Genomic DNA, 18,536 nt, shown 5'->3' on the forward strand with positions numbered 1-18,536 from the left:
CATAAGGTTCCTCAGTCTGCTAGAGGAGATTTCTGAGCGCAGAGCCAGGAGGAACCCCACTGCCCAATGTGGACCCCCCCACCCAAACCCTAAAAACAAATAAAAAGTAATCTGTCTCCAATGGCAATTTGGAGGGTTAAAAGTCTAATCTATTAGGAAGTATTGGAAAGTCCTGATCATTTATTTTTGTTTTGGGGGCTCATGGCTAACTCCTGGCTCTGTACTCAGGGATCACCTCCTGGTGGGCTTGAGGGACCATAGAGAGTGCTGGAGATCAAGTTCCATACAGCTGCATGCAAGGCAAGTACCCTCTACCTGTTGTACTCTCTCAGGCCCTGAGGATTCAAATTAAAAAAAAATTTTTTTTTGGTCTTTGGGTCACACCCGGCAGCACTCAGGGGTTACTCCTGGCTCCAGGCTCAGAAATCGCTCCTGGCAGGCTCGGAGGATCATATGGGATGCTGGGATTCAAACCAATGACCTCCTGCATGAAAGGTCATTGCTATCTCTCTGGGCCTGAGGATTCAGATTTTTGAGTGCTAGAATGGGGGACAAGCTCAATGTATGCTTGAGGGAAAACTGAAGAACTGCTGACTAACCGCCTATCTACACTTATCTAGGGCACACACAAGGACAACTGCCTTTGCAGTTTGGAATGGTCATGAGGCTGAAAGACAACCAGTCAGATGTAAGTAGAAGTACATTTCTTTTTTTTGTTTGTTTGTTTTTGGCTCACACCTAATAGTGCTCAGGGGTTACTCCTGGATCTATGCTCAAAAATCACTCCTGGCAGGCTCGGGGGACCATATGGAATGCCATATTAGAACCATCGTCCTTCTGAATGCAAGGCAAACACACTACCTCCATGCTATCTCTCCGGCCCCAGAAGTACATTTTTTTTTTGGTTTTTGGGCCACACCCAGCAGTGCTCAGGGGTTACTCCTGGCTGTCTGCTCAGAAATAGCTTCTGGCAGGCACGGGGGACCATATGGGACACCGGGATTCGAACCAACCACATTTGGTCCTCGATTGGCTGCTTGCAAGGCAAACACCCCTGTGCTATCTCTCCGGGCCCAGAAGTACATTTCTAAGCTTGCAAGTTAGCTATAAAAAATAATGATTGGGGGGCTGGGCGGTGGCGCTAAAGGTAAGGTGCCTGCCTTGCCTGCGCTAGCCTTGGACGGACCTAGCCTTGGACGGACCGTGGTTCGATCCCCCGGTGTCCCATATGGTCCCGCAAGCCAGGAGCAACTTCTGAGCACATAGCCAGGAGTAACCCCTGAGCATTACCGGGTGTGGCCCAAAAACCAAAAAAAAAAAAAAATAATAATAATGATTGGGGCCGGGAAGGTGGCGCTAGAGGTAAGGTGTCTGCCTTGCAAGCGCTAGCCAAGGAAAGATCGCGACCGCGGTTCGATCCCCCAGCGTCCCATATGGTCCCCCCAAGCCAGGAGCGATTTCTGAGCGCTTAGCCAGGAGTAGCCCCTGAGCATCAAATGGGTGTGGCCCAAAAAAACAACAAAAAAAATAATAATAATGATTGAGGGATCGAAAGTATATAGGTTAAGATTATTGCCTTGACATAGTTGAACCTGGTTTGATCCTTGGAAACTCCAAACAGAACCCATTAACCAACCTTCACCCTTCACACACACAATATCAAAACACTATGATGAACCATTTTCTAGTATAGTGGATGGATATTGATGTCCAAAGTAATTTTGGAGATCACATGCTGAAGGCAGTGATCTAGGACTTTGAGTGACTAACTGCATAGCACAGAGTCCATCTCATAATTAGAACAAATTGCCAAAGGCAGTGGTCTATAGAACTAAGCTTAATATTGTGCATGGACAAGGGAGAAGCTGGGAGAGTGGGTTTGAGGGGGCACTCTGGTGGAGGGTGTGGTTAGAACACAGTATGCATGAGGCTTTATTATTAAGTGTTGTATACCACAGTGCCTAAAACTTTAAAATCAAAAAGATGTTTGGGCTTCTGCAAATTCCATTTAGCAATTTCAAATCCCTTACGTGACCCAATGAATATTTCATCCAGCCAACATCTAATGAACACTATATGCCATACGTTCTAAATGTCTCATATATCCTAACTAGTTTAATTGCAAACCCTGACAGTAACTATGTTAGTTTTTTTTTTTTTTTTTTTGGCTTGTTTTTGAATCTTTGAATCACACCTGGCAATGCTCAGGGGTTACTCCTGGCTCTGTGCTCAGAAATCGCTCTTGGCAGGCACGAGGGACAATATGGAATGCCGGGAATCGAACCACCATCCGGCCGCGTGCAAGGCTCTATCGCTGTGCTATCTTTCCGTCCCCTAACAGAAACTATATTATGGATGAGGAAACAGAACACAGGGAAAATAGGTATTTACTATTAATAAAAGGCAATGCTGGAATTCAAACCCCAGCAGCTTGGTCCTAGAAATTAGTAGTCCTCTACAGGTGTAAAAGGTGGTGAGAACACAGCTCTACTGAACTGCAATCCTAGCCTGCTGTTACTGGGCGGCTCTTGCATGGTGCAGTCACAAACTGCACATCTTCGACAAAGCAGTTGCCTTCATTCAATGATTACCGCAAAGTTACTTTGGAGTCACACCAGGGGTGATAAGGGGCTGCTCCAGGTTCAGTGTTTGAAGATCAAGTGAATCTGAAATTGAACCCAGGCCTTTGGCATACAAAGCATGTTCTCACTTTTCGAACTACTTTACTGGAGCCTGGACGTTAACTTTGGGGCGGGTTTTGGGGAGCATACCTGGCAGTTTTCAGGGCTTCTTAGATCTGGCTCTATATTCAGGTATCACTCCTTGTGGTGGTGATCAGACCATCAGGTCTGATCAAACCCAGGTCACCAATGTGCAAGGCAACCACCTTCCAGGCTGTTCTCTTTTCAGTGCTGGAAGTTACTTTAATGATTAGGAGAAAATCAATTCTGGGAACCAGGTACATGGTCACAAGTAACATGTGAGTAGCATTTTAAAGGGACAGAAATTGAGACAGGACAAAAGTCAAGGGACCATCTTAAAAGAAATTGACCACAAGAGTCTTAGGATAAAAACTTTATTGTTTTAAATATCAAATGTTTTACACACACACACACACACACACACACACACACACACAAATGTTTTACACAACACTTTTTCTTTAGAAAGTTCCTATTTAAGGGGCCGGAGAGATAGCATGGAGGTAAGGCGTTTGCCTTTCATGCAGGAGGTCATCGGTTCGAATCCCGGCTTCCCATATGGTCCCCTGTGCCTGCCAGGAGCAATTTCTGAGCCTGGAGCCAGAAATAACCCCTGAGCACTGCCGGGTGTGACCCAAAAACCAAAAAAAAAAAAAAAAAAAAAAAAAAAAGAAAGTTCCTATTTAAAAAAAGCAAGTAAAATGTTTTGATTAGGGCCCAGAGAGATAGCACAGCGGTGTTTGCCTTGCAAGCAGCCGATCCAGGACCAAAGGTGGTTGGTTTGAATCCCGGTGTCCCATATGGTTCCCCGTGCCTGCCAGGAGCTATTTCTGAGCATACAGCCAGGAGTAACCCCTGAGCAACGCTGGGTGTGGCCCAAAAACCAAAAAAAAAAAAAAGTTTTGATTAATTAGGGCTGACTTGCATTTCAGTATGTGACAGAACTCAAACCAAATATAAATCCAGTTTACTCACTGCAGACAGGGCCTATGTCTGGCTCTAAACCACTAATGGCACAAAGCAACAGACTTTGGGATTCCTGAGTTTGACTCTTTTAAGTTCTGTTTCCCCAACTCTTAAAACCAAAGCATTACAAGAGTGAGTGAGCTATAAGTAATTCCTTTTTTCATTTATTTCTGGCCCATACTCGGCGGTGCTCAGGGGTTATTCCTGACTCTGCACTCAGAAATCATTCCTGGCAGGCTCAGAGGACCATATGCTGGGGATCAAATTCGGGTTGGCCGCATGCAGGGCAAAAGCCCTACCTACTGTACTATCACTCTGGCCCCGCTATGGTTAATTCTATTTTGTCTGTAATCCTAGTTCATATAAGATGCTTACGTGTCTAAGCTTAAGGAAAAGCTGTGAAATAAATGCCTGAGCAACTGCAAAAAAAAAAAAATCTGAGCTACTGAAAAAATAGTTTATATGCTAACTTTGCCAAACATGGCTACAAATTAGGTAAACAAGTTTTATCTGAGTGCAAAGATCATTAGCCCAACTTGTCCCTAAAAGAACAGACTTTGAGTGAAAGAAAAAAAAGTAAATACAATCAGTATGACGAACTGCTCTACAACTACCATCAGAAGAGAATGAACAGGAGACTGAAGAACAAAAATTGAGGAATAGTCTCAAGAAACAGTCTCAAACGCTACATGAACTCAGAAATCTGAGGGGCATTCAGCGAAGGGAAAAGACTGGTCAGCATCAGGTAGACACAGATCAATCCGGAAATAAGATGACCAGATTGTCCTTGGGAGGAAATTTAACAGAGGTCTACCTTTAAGCCACAGAATTCATGTGCAAGTTTGTACATAAAACAAACTCCTGGTAAAAATTAGTTTCCTACTAAATTTTTCTCAGGAAACAATAGCCAAAATGCCAATTCCTTAAACTGGCTAATGAAAGACTTCTTATGAAAGATTTAGAGTTCTGCAAAAATCGTCCTAATTTTGTATTTCATGTCCTCCAATCTCTTTTCAGGTCTTCTAGTGAGAGGAAACACATCCTCTAACCCCATATAACATTTGAGCCATTTCCTCTGCGAATTTCATTCTCATGTCTTAAAACTAATCCGCTGTATCCTTTCATTTTTTGGGGGGGGGGTGTGTGTCACACCCAGCAGCACTCAGGGGTTACTCCTGGTTCTATGCTCAGAAATCACTCCTGGCAGGCTCAGAGGACCATATGGGAGGCCGGGATTCAAACCACCGACCTTCTGCATGCAAGACAAATGCCTTACTTGCCTTACCTCCATGCTATCGCTCTGGCCCCCACTTTTATATTTTTATTTTTTTTCGTTTCTGGGCCGCACCCAGCAGTGCTCAGAGGTTACTTCTGGTTCTGCTCTCAGAAATTGCTCCTGGCAGGTTCAAGGGACCATAGGAGAAATCGGGAATCGAACCACCATCTCTCCTGGGTTGGCTGTGTGCAAGGCAAAGCTCCTATCTCTGTGCTCTTTCTCCGGTCTCCTCTTTTCTTTCTTTTTTTTTTTTTTTTGGTTTTTGGGCCACACCCGGCGTTGCTCAGGGGTTACTCCTGGCTGTGTGCTCAGAAATAGCTCCTGGCAGGCACGGGGAACCATATGGGACACCGGGATTCGAACCAACCACCTTTGGTCCTGGATCGGCTGCTTGCAAGGCAAACACCGCTGAGCTATCTCTCCGGGCCCAACGTTCATAGCAAGAGCGGTCTCCTCTTTTCACCTTTTATAGTCCCCCAAGGGTCAGATGGTCTGAATTACAAACACTGATCTTTTCTCACTAAAAAATCTGATGTTCCCAGTTTGCCTCAGGATTATTACACTGTCACATTTTAAACAATGGGTTACTATCCTTAGCTTTAGTTAGTAGTTGATTCTATTGTACATGGATCCAGTCTACCAGCCAGTCCCAGAACCTCAGCATACTACATTTCCTGAAGTTCCATTTTTACACCTTGCACTCAACTGCATTAAGAAAAAGAACTGACTGAATTCTCTGCAAGGTTCTGTTGGCCTGTGATTGGTGGTTCTCAAACTCAATGGGCTTGCGTCCCCTTCAGAAAGAATATTCCTCAGCACCCAGCTGAAAACCCACATGATGTGAACCTCAATTGCACCCGAGGCTACTATTGGGCCCCTCACACAGCTCCAGCACCTCTTGAGATGTCTTATTGCCCACTTTAGGAAACAACAGCCTAGTCAATACTTCATAGCTGTGTTCAAATAGGGGGCAAGGAGGATGCCACAGACCCTTTTCTCACTTCCTATACTGGAGTCTCCAGCTAGGAAGATGACTCACAGGAGTGTATTTAGGAACTTCTTACCGTACTAAATAATTGCTCCCACTGAGACATATACTGTCTTTTTTTTTGGGGGGGGGAGGGGTGTCACACTCGACAGTGCTAAAGGGTTACTCCTGGCTCTACGTTCAGAAATCGCTCCTGGCAGGCTCGGGGGACCATATGGGATGCCAGGATTCAAACCACCGTCCTTTTGACGCCCTACCCCCATGTTATCTCTCTGGCTCCAGATATATTGTCTTAACATCTTAACAGATTATCCGATAGGTCCGGGTACTTCTACCAAATGTTGAGACCATTTCAAGAAGTTCTGTTTATTTTTTTCTGGTTTTTGGACCACACCTGGTAACGCTTAGGGGTTACTCCTGGCTATGCTATGCGCTCAGAAATCACTCCTAGCTTAGGGGACCATATGGGACTCTGGGGAATTGAACCGCAGTCCGGGCAAGGCAGATGCCTTACTGCTTGCACCACTGCTCTGGCCCCTAAAAGTTCCATTTCTTTCTAAAAATACTTGGAGAGCAGCTGTAGGTTTGTTATTCACAGCTAGGAGTCCAACTTTTTTTTGGTGTGTGTTTTTCTTTTTGGCCCACACCTGGTGACGCTCAGGGTTACCCTGGCTATGCGCTCAGAAGTCGCTCCTGGCTTGGGGGACCATATGGGACACCGGGGATCGAACCGCGGTCCGTCCAAGTTTCTAGTAGGCAAGGCAGGCACCTTACCTCTAGCGCCACTGCCTGGCCTCAGGGAGTCCAACTTTTAAAGTCTTCAAATACTGATTCCTAGCATGATTTAACACTTGAATGTTTTTTTTTTCTTTATTTTGGTTTTGGGTCACACCCGGCAGCACTCAGGGGGCCACTCTACGTTCAGAAATCACCCCCGGCAGGCTCAGGGGACCATATGGGATGCTGGGATTCAAACCACCGTCCTTCTGCATGTAAGGCAAACGCCTTATCTCCATGCTATCTCTTCGGCCCCGAATGTAATGTTTTCTTAAGAGGGCAAGTTGAAAATGTCTTAGGCACTCCTGCCTCTCTGCCCAAGTGTTCCCAAGTATTTGATGCAAAGGTACTTAATGTCTGGGGATATATCATTGATGGAGCTTTGTAGAATTTTGTAGAATTCAGACTACAGTCTACAAGAGTGCTTCCTAATGAAGTAGGATTTTCTCCAATTATTATTCACAATATTGACAGTATAATCTAACTTACAATAATCAAGAGGCAATTTTGGGTGTAACTCCCAAGGCATCAATTCTTACCCTTCTATCTGGGAAAGTTAATGATTTGGTAGATTAAATATACGCCTTATGATTACTCTGAACACTTGCTTCCTCCAGGATAGCCTTTTTTTTTTTTTTTTTTTTTGGTTTTTGGGCCACACCCGGCGGTGCTTGGGTTGCTCCTGGCAGATTCAGGGGACCATATGGGATGCTGGAAATCGAGCCCGGGTTCGTTCTGGGTTAATCGTGTGCAAGGCTACCCTACCACTGTGCTATTACTCCTGTCTCCTAGGGTAGCCATTTTATTTTATTATTATTTTGGTTTTTGGGTCACACCCGGCAGCGCTCAGAGGTTACTCCTGGCTCCATGCTCAGAAATTGCTCCTGGCAGGCTCGGGGGACCATATGGGGTGCCGGTATTCGAACCAATGACCTTCTGCATGAAAGGCAAACGCCTTACCCTCCATGCTATCTCTCCGGCCCCCAGGATAGCCATTTTAAAGCTTGTGTTCCCACACCCCCACTTTCATACGACACCATCACTCAACGCCTACCATTTATAGAAATGAAAGCACTAAAGAAAACCAAGCAATTCAAACTCCACCCATAAGTTTGGATTAATGAACTAGTTAGTAACCATTACTGAAGAAACTCTAAGGCTTAGCTATGATTTTATGGTTCTAATTTTCTTTTTTTGTTTTTGGGTCACACCCGACAGCACTCAGGGGTTACTCCTGGCAGGTTCAGGGGACCATATAGGATGCCGGGATTCAAACCACTGATCTGCATGCAAGGCAAATGCCCTACTTCCATGCTCTCTCTCCAACCCCAGTGGTTCTAATTTTCAAAGCCATACTTGAATTTGTTGATAAAAGATTGTGGGTTTTATTTTGGTTTTTGGGCACACCTCGTGACGGTCAGAAACTGCCCTTCAGGCAGACTTGGGGAACCATATGGGATGCTGGCATCAAACTCGGGTCTGTCCAGGGTCAGCCATGTGCAAGTCAAATGTCCTACCACAGTGCTTTGCAGTTATTTCTAATTTAGAGAAATATTTTATGTAACTAAACACAAACAATTAAATTCATCTGGGAAGGAAAATGCTAGTAACTCCAGTTCAGCGACAAACTAGTTAACAACTTAAAAGTTTTTTTGGCTTGAATTCCTTGAAGAATGGCAGAATGCAGTTAGAATTCAGTTAGTTCCCTCATGTTACCAGTGTCAACCAGTGTGAAATAGCAAGTTAATGTCCTGCTTTCTCTCCACTGCAGTAACAGGAGGAAAAAATAAATCAGAAAACAGGCACTGCTGGGCCTCCTGGACATTGGCTGTAGAACTGTTTCTTTCACATACACTAATGATAGAAAAGTCACTGCAAGTGAAGGGTATACCTGAAGTTATAAAAACTGTAAAGTGGGACCAGAGATAGCATGGAGGTAGGGCATTTGCTTTGCATGCAGGACGGTGGTTCAAATCCCGGCATCCCATATGGTCCCGAGCCTGCTGGGAGCAATTTCTGAGCCAGGAGTAACTGGAGCGCTGCCAGGTGTGACCCTCCTAAAAAACCCAAAAACCTGTAAGGTATGTCCATACATGTGTGTGCACTTATGTGATGAAACTTTAATCAATCAACTTGTATGCTTTTCTAGGGAGAGAAAGCTGTAGTAAGAAAATAGATTCAATACTGGCAGCACATACATACCCAGTGGCCTACCAGGAGGGATTCCATAGCAGAGCCAGGAGTAACCCCTGAACACCACCGATGTGTGGCCTGAACCACCCTCACCTTCAAAAACAAGTCACACACACAATCAGTTAATCTCTTCAATCTCCTTTTTTCTCCCTTGCCCATTTTTCTTTCCATTTTATGGAGCCAGCTTGGAGAAATGCTTTGGGGTGATGAAGGAAAAACCACAGTAGAGCCTCCCTTTACTACACAAAACAACTCTTATAGAGCTTTGTAGGTTACAAGGCTAGAAAGTTTTAACACATACTTATCTCTAATTAATTCCCCTCGAAAAGCGATGATTGGAGGCCTCAATGTTTTGGCTCTGGGTCCCACCTCCCATTCATCAACTAGGCCTCCAGTTCGATGCACAGGCCCAAGGATATGATTAATACTCAAAGAAACACATGGTGCCAAGAACTGGATCTGGGTTGGGTACATGCTAGGTTTGAACCCTGCTATTCTATCTTCTGGCCCAAATGGAATTTTTTTTTGTGTGTGTGGTTTTTGGGTCACACCCGGCAGTGCTCAGGGGACCATATGGGGCTCCGGGATTCGAACCGATGACCTCCTGCATGAAAGGCAAACGCCTTACCTCCATGCTATCTCTCCGGCCCCCCAAATGGAATTTTTTTTTTTTTTTTTTTTGGTTTTTGGGCCACACCCGGTGATGCTCCGGGGTTACACCTGGCTATGCGCTCAGAAGTCGCTCCTGGTGAGGGGGACCATATGGGACAGTGGGGGATCGAACCTCGGTCCATCCAAGGCTAACGCAGGCAAGGCAGGCACCTTACCTCTAGCGCCACCGCCCAGCCCCCCCAAATGGAATTCTTACTAGTTCCAACAGTTGTTTGGTTTTCAAGAACATTTTTAGGACTAAAGAGATAGTCTGGTTGTTAAGATGCTTAATGCCAACCAGGTTCAATTCCCAGCACCACGTATGGCTCCAGAGCCTGCTAGGAGTGATCCCGAGTACCGAGACACAAGGAAGTCCTAAGCATGACTGGGAGTGGCCCCCAAACAAATATTCCAAAAACGTATGTCAGACCTAGAAACAATTTAAGGAAAACTACAGAAGTTATATGGGAAAATTAATTCCTCTTTATATTACAAAGAGACCATACTTGGAGATAAGAGCCGACCACAGCCAAGTCTACTGCTTGTGATTGGTCTTTTATCAGTTCCATAGTCAGCCAGGAGTTCATAGATTCAACTTTATTTATTTATTTATTTTGGTTTTTGGGTCACACCCGGCGGTGCTCAGGGGTTACTCCTGGCTGTCTGCTCAGAAATAGCTCTTGGCAGGTACGGGGGGACCATATGGGACACGGGGATTCAAACCAACCACCTTTGGTCCTGGATCGGCTGCTTGCAAGGCAAACGCTGCTGTGCTATATCTCCGGGCCCTCGACTTTATTCTTGAGAGAGATAAATCTCTAAGTTTTGCACTTTAAATAAAAACTGACAAGGACCATTTGTATCATGTTCTTTATTTATTACCCCCACAATGTTCTAGAATTGGGACTAAAGAAAGTAAAACTTGAAGACCTAAGAACAATTATACATTAAAAAAAAAAAAAAAAGGATGAGGGAAAGGGGAGAGAAAAAAGATGAGAAGAGAAAGGCAAGTGATATTTGGTAAGTTCATTCCAAGTATTCCTAACAAGAATACATGTACAACTAAAGGCCCTATCAATATTTTCCCTAAAAATAAATATACACATAAATAAAAACTATTATAATGAAACCCTTTCCAAACAACTAATCTATACTCCACTGATACTGTTTCCCACATCTCCAAGTAGTGGCACTCCAACAGTGTCACATTATGCAAACAAAATACTTTGAAGCCTGTCTTCATACAGAAGGACTCTAGAGTCTACTGTCAGATACATTCCCCAGTCCAAAGCCCTCAACATTTGTAAGCTCGGGATGACACATCACCACCTGTACAGGAAATAACAGGGTCCCACTGCATTACCACTAGATTTTACTTGAATCATAGCACCTACTAAATGACAATCACAGTTCTAACAATTGTTCGACAGAAATCCTATGATCAGTTTCCTAGTTCATCTTACATCTTTGGTATATGGCAGGAAAAAGGATCTACATGTGATTGTCTGAAAGAACATTTAAAGACAATCTGATTAATTGTTGTATCAAGTGCACCCTTACAAACAGTAAACTACAATTCCTTTTGTCAAGCATTATGAATTTCAAAACATCTCCGTCACATCATGAATCTTCTAACACTTTATATAAACATAGCAAAAAAATAAAAAAATAATAGGAGAAATGATCCTAATCCCTCCTCCCATTAGAGCAGGAGGCACACACGAGTGCTCAGAGGTTCACTCCTGGCTTTGTGCTCAGGAATTACTCCTGGTGGGCTTGGTGGACCATATGGGACACTGGGGATTGAATTCAGATCAACTGCATGCAAGACAAATGTCCTACCAGCTGTACTATCGCTCCAGCTCCAAGAGCCTCAGTTTTTATTGTGCTCAGTGATGGGAATAAAAATTTCAGAGTCAAATTTTAAACAAAATAATTAAACACTAAGTTCACAAAATCACCATTTATAATCTTCTGTTTCAAATACATTGCAAACTGCTATACTGGAATCAAGGAATTAAAAGTGTTTTTCAGAGATGACTTCAGATTCCTGCTAGGTAAGTGAATTTATTTTCCAGGAAAAAATTCATCTAAATTATATAGTAGGGTTATTGCACAGTGGGGCCCACTGGACAATGATTTCCAAGGGCTAGTCCTCATATTAAAAAAGGCCACAATAAATATATCTATATGCTAAGCCCCACTCTACCTTGACAAAGTAAACTGAAATAGGACAATCTTTAAAAAAACCTCCTGAGGAAAGAAAGGGATGAAAACTCTACCAAGGCCACTTGAGTCGGAAAAAGCAATTATTATTCCATTGTCATGGACATTAAACCAACAAGACTGATGATTCTGAGCACCAAAGAAGAACAGCGATATAGTTATCATGTTTCAGTATTTCACTTTACGAACTTCCTAGATGATGAATTTAGAGAGGAAAATACTCTGCTGGCAATCAAGCCATAAGCTAAACTTTTTAAGTTGTCATTAAAAGTTGAGGTGTGATCAGTGAAATATTAACAGACCCAATCTCTACTAAATTTCAGTGTTTAGGCCTTTATTTTTCACTCATAGTTCTTGAAATACTATGGAGACATCTGCAGTCTCCACTCCCCCTTTAATCTGGGCAGCACCATGCTTCACTCTAAGATGAATTCCCTCACAATATCCCATCTAGGTATGACATTTGGCAATCCATGCAGCAGTCCATGATACAAACACCTCCAATCCCATTAAAATGTCAAATCCTAGTCACATGAATAAAAATATACTACTATAGGAGGTGTTTGCCTATTTCTCAGTTTCCTGTATCACTGATGAACCATAATATACGGAGCACTAGTAAATAACTTCAAACATCAAACCACATGGTCAGAACTTTTTAAATTGATAACTAAGTCAACAAATCATATCGGCCTACAGCAGACAGCCAATGTACGAAACTGGCGGTGGGGTTTCTCATGGCCTTTGCTTCTCAAAGCATTCACTCTCATTCTAAATTTGTATGCTATACATAAAATCATTAATTTTATTCCAGAATACATCATCTTAATGAGAATAAAAAGCTTTCATATGCACATACTGCCAATACATTAAAAAAGGTCCAAATTTTAACAAATAGACAAATTAATCAGACAAGAGATCATAAATTACTATGGCAAAAAAAAAAAAATCCAAAACAAACCCCCCCCCCCAAACCCTTAAAAAAAACCTGGCTCAACATTCTGCTTGCAATTTTTTTCTACATATACTGTAATGTGGTGAGGTGTGTGTATGTGTGTGTGTATAAATTTTTTTCAGGGAATGGAGTACAGTCTAGCCCACTTTTTCCATGGTTATGTAGGAACTACAATGTTTTTTGCTAGCAAAACAAGAAGTGCAAGGTCTGCATTTCCACCAACTTGATGTAACGCCCCAAGAGCTTCCTGCAAAGTAAAGCCAGCACGAAGAATCCGGTCAATGTCAGTAGCAGGAAAAATTAATGGTGGAAAAATGGAGGGACTTGATAGATGGCTAGTAGGCGGTTCAAATTCCAGAAGTGGTCCTGCAGTTTCAGGACAAACATTTTCTCTGGCTTCAGGTCTGTCTGTCACTGGATCCTCTGTGCCATGACCCAAATCTTTAACCAATATAAAACTGGATGACAAGGATTTAGTTTGCTCCGAAATCTGACTGAGTGTATCCTCTTCACCTACTTCAAGTTTGGGTGAAATTTCTACACCTAAGGTGCAGTGTAATTGATTAGACGTTTTAGCTGAGGCTAAAGTGACAGAACTGCTCTCGTTTGTAGATTCCCTAGACATAGGGAGGCCTTCCTTATCAGTTAACTGCTCATCACCTGGACCCCTGAAGTCAACATTCTCAGCCCTTTCAATTTCAACACTAGTTGAAGCGTTTAACTTTTCTGTCTTCACTGATACAGACACAGTCTGATGAAAGGAAACTTGTGAACAATGTCCATCCTGCATAGTTGTAAGATGCTCGTTTTGGGTCCATCTTTCAGAGAGGTCCTTAAAACCTGTCTGAACTTCACTGGTTTTTGATTGATAGTTAACTTCTTCGAATGTATTTTCTGAAACTGGTTTGTTACTAATGACCAAAAGTCCGTGAAGTTCCTTCAAGGCTGCTGTTATAGATGAGCAAGATTCCTCTGCTGATTGCACAGATGGCTGGCAACCACCACGGAGACCTAAAGGAGGGGAGCAATGATCATATTCTTTATTTGTTCTAAACATTTCAACATTACTTTCTGGGAACTGTACATCCTGAGTGGAAACAGAATTACTCAAAATTTCGAGATTACACTTTGATGTTTCTAATTCCATCAAGGGATTATCTAAGGTGAGATCCGACGGATCCATATTCTTGACATGAGCATGCTGACTGCTGGCTGAATTAAGCAAAACAACTAGGGACTGTTCAACCATCTCTATATCCATAAATGTTTCTGAATCTGAGCAGCCAAAACATCCTGACAATCGAGTATTTTTCTCTGTACCTGGAAGGTCCACATTCTGCTGTAGCCTCTCTCCTTTCACATTGGTTTCTAAGTCAACATCTTTTGGTCGATTCCGTTGCCTTTCTCCAGGAAGCTCGTGGTTCCCAGTATTACGCACATGTCCTTGGTCGTGTGGCACATTCTGCTGTACAACCTCATGCTGTTCACACCCTGGTTCTGTGTGTTGCTGAAGGTCATTCATTTCACTCAGACTCTGATCATCTAGATGCCAAACCTTTTCACCTAGAGACCTCTGTGGTGTTTGCATCCTACTAGTTGTGGCAACTTCCTGTCTCACATGGAGAAGAGAATCGAGGCCCTGGGTACCTTTTTCGGTAGAAGATATCTCCATCTTACTCTCAAGAATAGCATCGTCAGATGGATTCTGCAAAGGCAAAGCTGGACTCTGGTCTTCTGCAGCACTGACTGCTGAAGAAATGTGGTCTGAAAGCTCCTGCAAAGGAAGATGTTCTTTCTTTTCATAGGGTAACTGGAATTCAGTTGCAGCCTTTTTTAAAGCCTTGGAAGCTTGCAGTTCGATGCTATCTGGGTCACTGCGCTTCTCAGGGCAGACAGAAGCAGAGTCAGAGTGAGCACAGCTCTCATGATCACCAATCTCAGGACTCTGTCCTGAAGGATGACCTAGATGGTTAAATCCATCTGAAGTTGGTAATGATGACATTCCTGGTGAGGTAGATTCTTTACCGCTTTTCTCTATATGAAAAAGAAAAAAAGATCAATTAGCTTTTTTTTTGGGGGGGGGGGTTGGGGGAGACCCACACCTGGCAGTGCCCAGGGGTTACTCCTGGCTCTGTGCTCAGGGATCACTCCGGGTGGACAGGATGCAGAGAATCAAACCCGAGTTGGTCATGTGCAAAGCAAGCGCCTTACCCACTGTACAATCACTCTAGTCCCAAATCTAAGCAAAATTAGATCCTGAAATGCAGGTTTGTCTCCTATTTTCACTGCCAAATACAATTTAACATGGACATTATAATAAAGAAGTTGTATATTCTTAACAAACTGAATATCATTTTCACTGTTTTATGAGCTCTATTAACAAGTATCCATAAAACAGACGTTATAAGTGATCAAGATTAAAGGGCATTTACGTATCTTTATTCTCAAGTCAGAATTCTGGAATCTTACTATTGTGTGCTATCTTCAACTGGGTTTTTTTCCTAAGTCTGCAGATCCTGGGGAACCATCCTTAAGAGAAAATTTACAAATATACATTTTCATTGAGTTTATCAGGTAATTAATGATATATTTGTACTAGATGGGCCCGGAGAGATAGCACAGCGGCGTTTGCCTTGTAAGCAGCCGATCCAGGACCAAAGGTGGTTGGTTCGAATCCCAGTGTCCCATATGGTCCCCCGTGCCTGCCAGGAGCTATTTCTGAGCAGACAGCCAGGAGTAACCCCTGAGCATTGCCGGGTGTGGCCCAAAAAAAAACAAAACAAAACAAAAAAATTTGTACTAGAATAATTCATACCATGCTGTTTAAGAGTGTTTCAAATGTGAACACTAAAGATAAAAATATATATCTGGGGTAGAGTAGGAATTACAATAATAGAAAAAAATGCTCAGGGAACCCTCAGGAGACGAAAAAAGCAAACACTTTATTTCTCTCCAAAATCCTCCAAATTATGTTTAGAATGTGAGCACTGGGGCTGGAGAGATAGCATGGAGGTAAGGCATTTGCATTTCATGAAGAAGGTCATTGGCTCGAATCCTGGCATCCCATATGGTCCCCCGAGCCTGCCAGGAGCGATTTCTGAGCATGGAGCCAGGAGTAACCATTGAGCGCTGCTGGGTGTGACCCAAAAACCAAAAAAAAAAAAAAAAAAAAAAAAAGAATGTGAGCATTGATTCAGAGAACAAAATAAAACTAAAAATAAAAACCACAGACTAAATGCCCATCCCCATCTTAGGAAAAGACACTGCCAACTTCAAAGCTATTTTATCATATAAACGTAGGCAAGTATATTTAATAACTTTTAAGGGGGAGAGTAGATTTGGTGGAAGGTTATGGGGCAGTACAGGTAGCTAGTTAGTTACTAGCTTCAACCAGAGTTTCTAAGAGTGATAAAGACATTCACTGCAACTTGAGACAACTCACATAAGAGTGGATGTTTAAGCATTACATTAGTATAAATGTAATGTCCTTATACATCAATATCAAACTCATTTTACCGCTGATCCAGTTAAAAGTGACTTGTTGCACTGTTAGTTGCAAGTCAATGACTGGTATGACAAAAGGCATGAATTACTGCAGTTATAATTCCACTGGTTCTGAACCATTCTATTTGGGTAACAGTTTGAGAAGACAAAAAGCACTTTTAGGGAGGTAAATTTTTATTTCCTGTGAAACATCTTTCTTTTAATTGTTTTGGAATTTTTTTTTTGGGGGGGGGGGCCCACACCCCGTGATGCTCAGGTGACTCTTGTCTATGTGCTCAGAAATTGCTCCTGGCTTGGAAGGCTATATGGGGTGCTAGGGGGATCAAACCGTGGTCCGTCCTGGGTCAGCCGATTGCAAGGCAAATGCCCTATCACTGCACCATTGCTTCGGCCCCACAATCTTATTATTTAAAAGGTAGGGGGGCTACTTGCAAAGGCACGCCCATAGCAAGTTCAATCCCTTGTGTCCTACGTTGTTTCCTAAGCCTGCCAGAAGTAATTCCTGAGTGGAGAGCCAGGAATAACCCCTGAACACTGCTAGTATAACCCAAAAAAAAGCCCCCCAAAATAAAAAAAAAAAAAGGGTAGCCATAAGTGGACAGTGAGATAGTACAGCATTGAGGCACTTGTCTTGTCTATGGCTAACCCAGATACAATTCCCCGAAGCCCATGTGGTCCCCGGAGCGGGCCAGAAATAACCCTTGAGCACAGAGCCAAAAGTAAGCTCTAAACACTGCCTGGTGTGGCCCCAAACCAAAATAAACAAACAACAAACGGAAAATAGCATTTATTGCCTTGAGACACAACCATTAGTTTTGTCAACATCCAAGGGTCCTGTGGTTTCTCTTTTAATTTCCTTATATGTTATTACATTAAAGTAATAAGGATGATATATAGAAATATAGCTCAATGAACTGGAGCACATGCTTTCCAGGGAGAGTAGGGTTCAATCCCCAATAATGCATATCGTTCCCCCAAGTACCACTTTGTCTTGAGTTTATTTTCAGTTTAAAAACGTATGTACTAAAAACAAAACAAAACGGGCCCGGAGAGATAGCACAGCGGCGTTTGCCTTGCAAGCAGCCGATCCAGGACCAAAGGTGGTTGGTTCGAATCCCGGTGTCCCATATGGTCCCCCGTGCCTGCCAGGAGCTATTTCTGAGCAGACAGCCAGGAGTAACACCTGAGCATCGCCAGGTGTGACCCAAAATCAAAAACAAAACAAAACAAAACAAAAAAATAACCCCACAAATGTATGTACTATAGTAAAATATTACGTTAGCAACATGGGAGTAGAGGCAAAGGAGATTATGGTAAGAGCCTGCTGCTAATGGTATGCTAGCTTTAACAACTGCATGTCAGGGTAAATGTGGTTTTAATGTAGTTTGTAATCACTACGGAAGCAGCAAATCTGTAGATTCAATGGTAAGTTTCATTGGCTTTTTGAGTGGGAAGAGGACTACGCAAATACTGGATAGAATAGGACAAAGATAATGGATATTAAGACTAATTGAACCATCCTGCTTTTAACTCATCCTTACAAGGAAAAAGAAATGTACTAAATGCTATGTGTCTAATTACATCTAGCCTGCAAGCTGTATCAAGTTCTAGACGAATTTAAAAGACTGTCTTTCTTCTTGGCAGAGCAGTAAGCATACTCAGATGGGTATTTCACTACAGGAAAAGTGCATCTTATGAGAAACAGATCAGGCTAGGGAGACAGGGAAAGATAAAAGTCCCTGTTCTTGCTGCATGGAGAATAAAATTTAAGTTCTTTCTAGCTTATTGATTCTGTGAGCTGGATACGTTTCCACTTCATTTCTTCTTAATAGCATGAACATTTCTGCCCTCTAAACCTCTAAAGTAATTCTGTGCACTTATATAAAAACCCTTTTCTTCCCCCACAGAAGATTTATAAAATCGCTAAGAGCATTGTTTCATCTTCGGCAAGTACTGTGATGCTGATGTTCTTGATTTGATATTCATGATGTGACTTTTTACAGGAATTTGTTTTCGCTTGGGTAATTATTTAAGTAGAAAATAAAGCTTAGATATACATGTGAATCAACATACAAACATAGATACAGGCTAGTTATAACCGGGCTAAACAAGGTGAAATGGTAAACGACAGAAGCTAATTTTTCCAAAACTGCTACAAACACTTTCAAACTACAGACATAACAAGTGGATGGAAGGCTTAACATGTTGTCTATAAATACCTGTTCTGGGGCCCACTCCAGCTGCAGTACACACACACTACATGCATCATGGCTTCTGACGCTCTGTTTGAATTAGGAA

At 42.7% G+C, this 18,536-nt stretch overlaps 2 protein-coding genes across 2 annotated transcripts in view; both read right to left on the reverse strand.

Annotated features, from left to right (window-relative positions):
* Nucleotides 1–12,096: 12,096 nt before the first annotated feature.
* RSC1A1 (regulator of solute carriers 1) lies at nt 12,097–18,509 on the reverse strand. Its single transcript, XM_049772010.1, has 2 exons — nt 18,458–18,509; nt 12,097–14,768 (listed from the first exon to the last, which is right to left on the reverse strand). The coding sequence occupies exon 2, from the start codon at nt 14,734–14,736 to the stop codon at nt 12,892–12,894; it is 1,845 nt and encodes a 614-aa protein (XP_049627967.1). The 5' UTR covers nt 14,737–14,768; nt 18,458–18,509; the 3' UTR covers nt 12,097–12,891.
* The window catches only part of DDI2 (DNA damage inducible 1 homolog 2), a 49,315-nt gene continuing 45,516 nt past the window's right edge, over nt 14,738–18,536 (reverse strand). The window contains 2 exon segments of the mRNA XM_049772164.1: nt 14,738–14,768; nt 18,458–18,520. Of these exon segments, the coding sequence (XP_049628121.1) occupies nt 18,504–18,520 (17 nt within the window). The 3' untranslated portion in view covers nt 14,738–14,768; nt 18,458–18,503.

This window comes from Suncus etruscus, chromosome 4, assembly GCF_024139225.1.
Source record: "Suncus etruscus isolate mSunEtr1 chromosome 4, mSunEtr1.pri.cur, whole genome shotgun sequence".
Classification (NCBI taxonomy): domain Eukaryota; kingdom Metazoa; phylum Chordata; class Mammalia; order Eulipotyphla; family Soricidae; genus Suncus; species Suncus etruscus.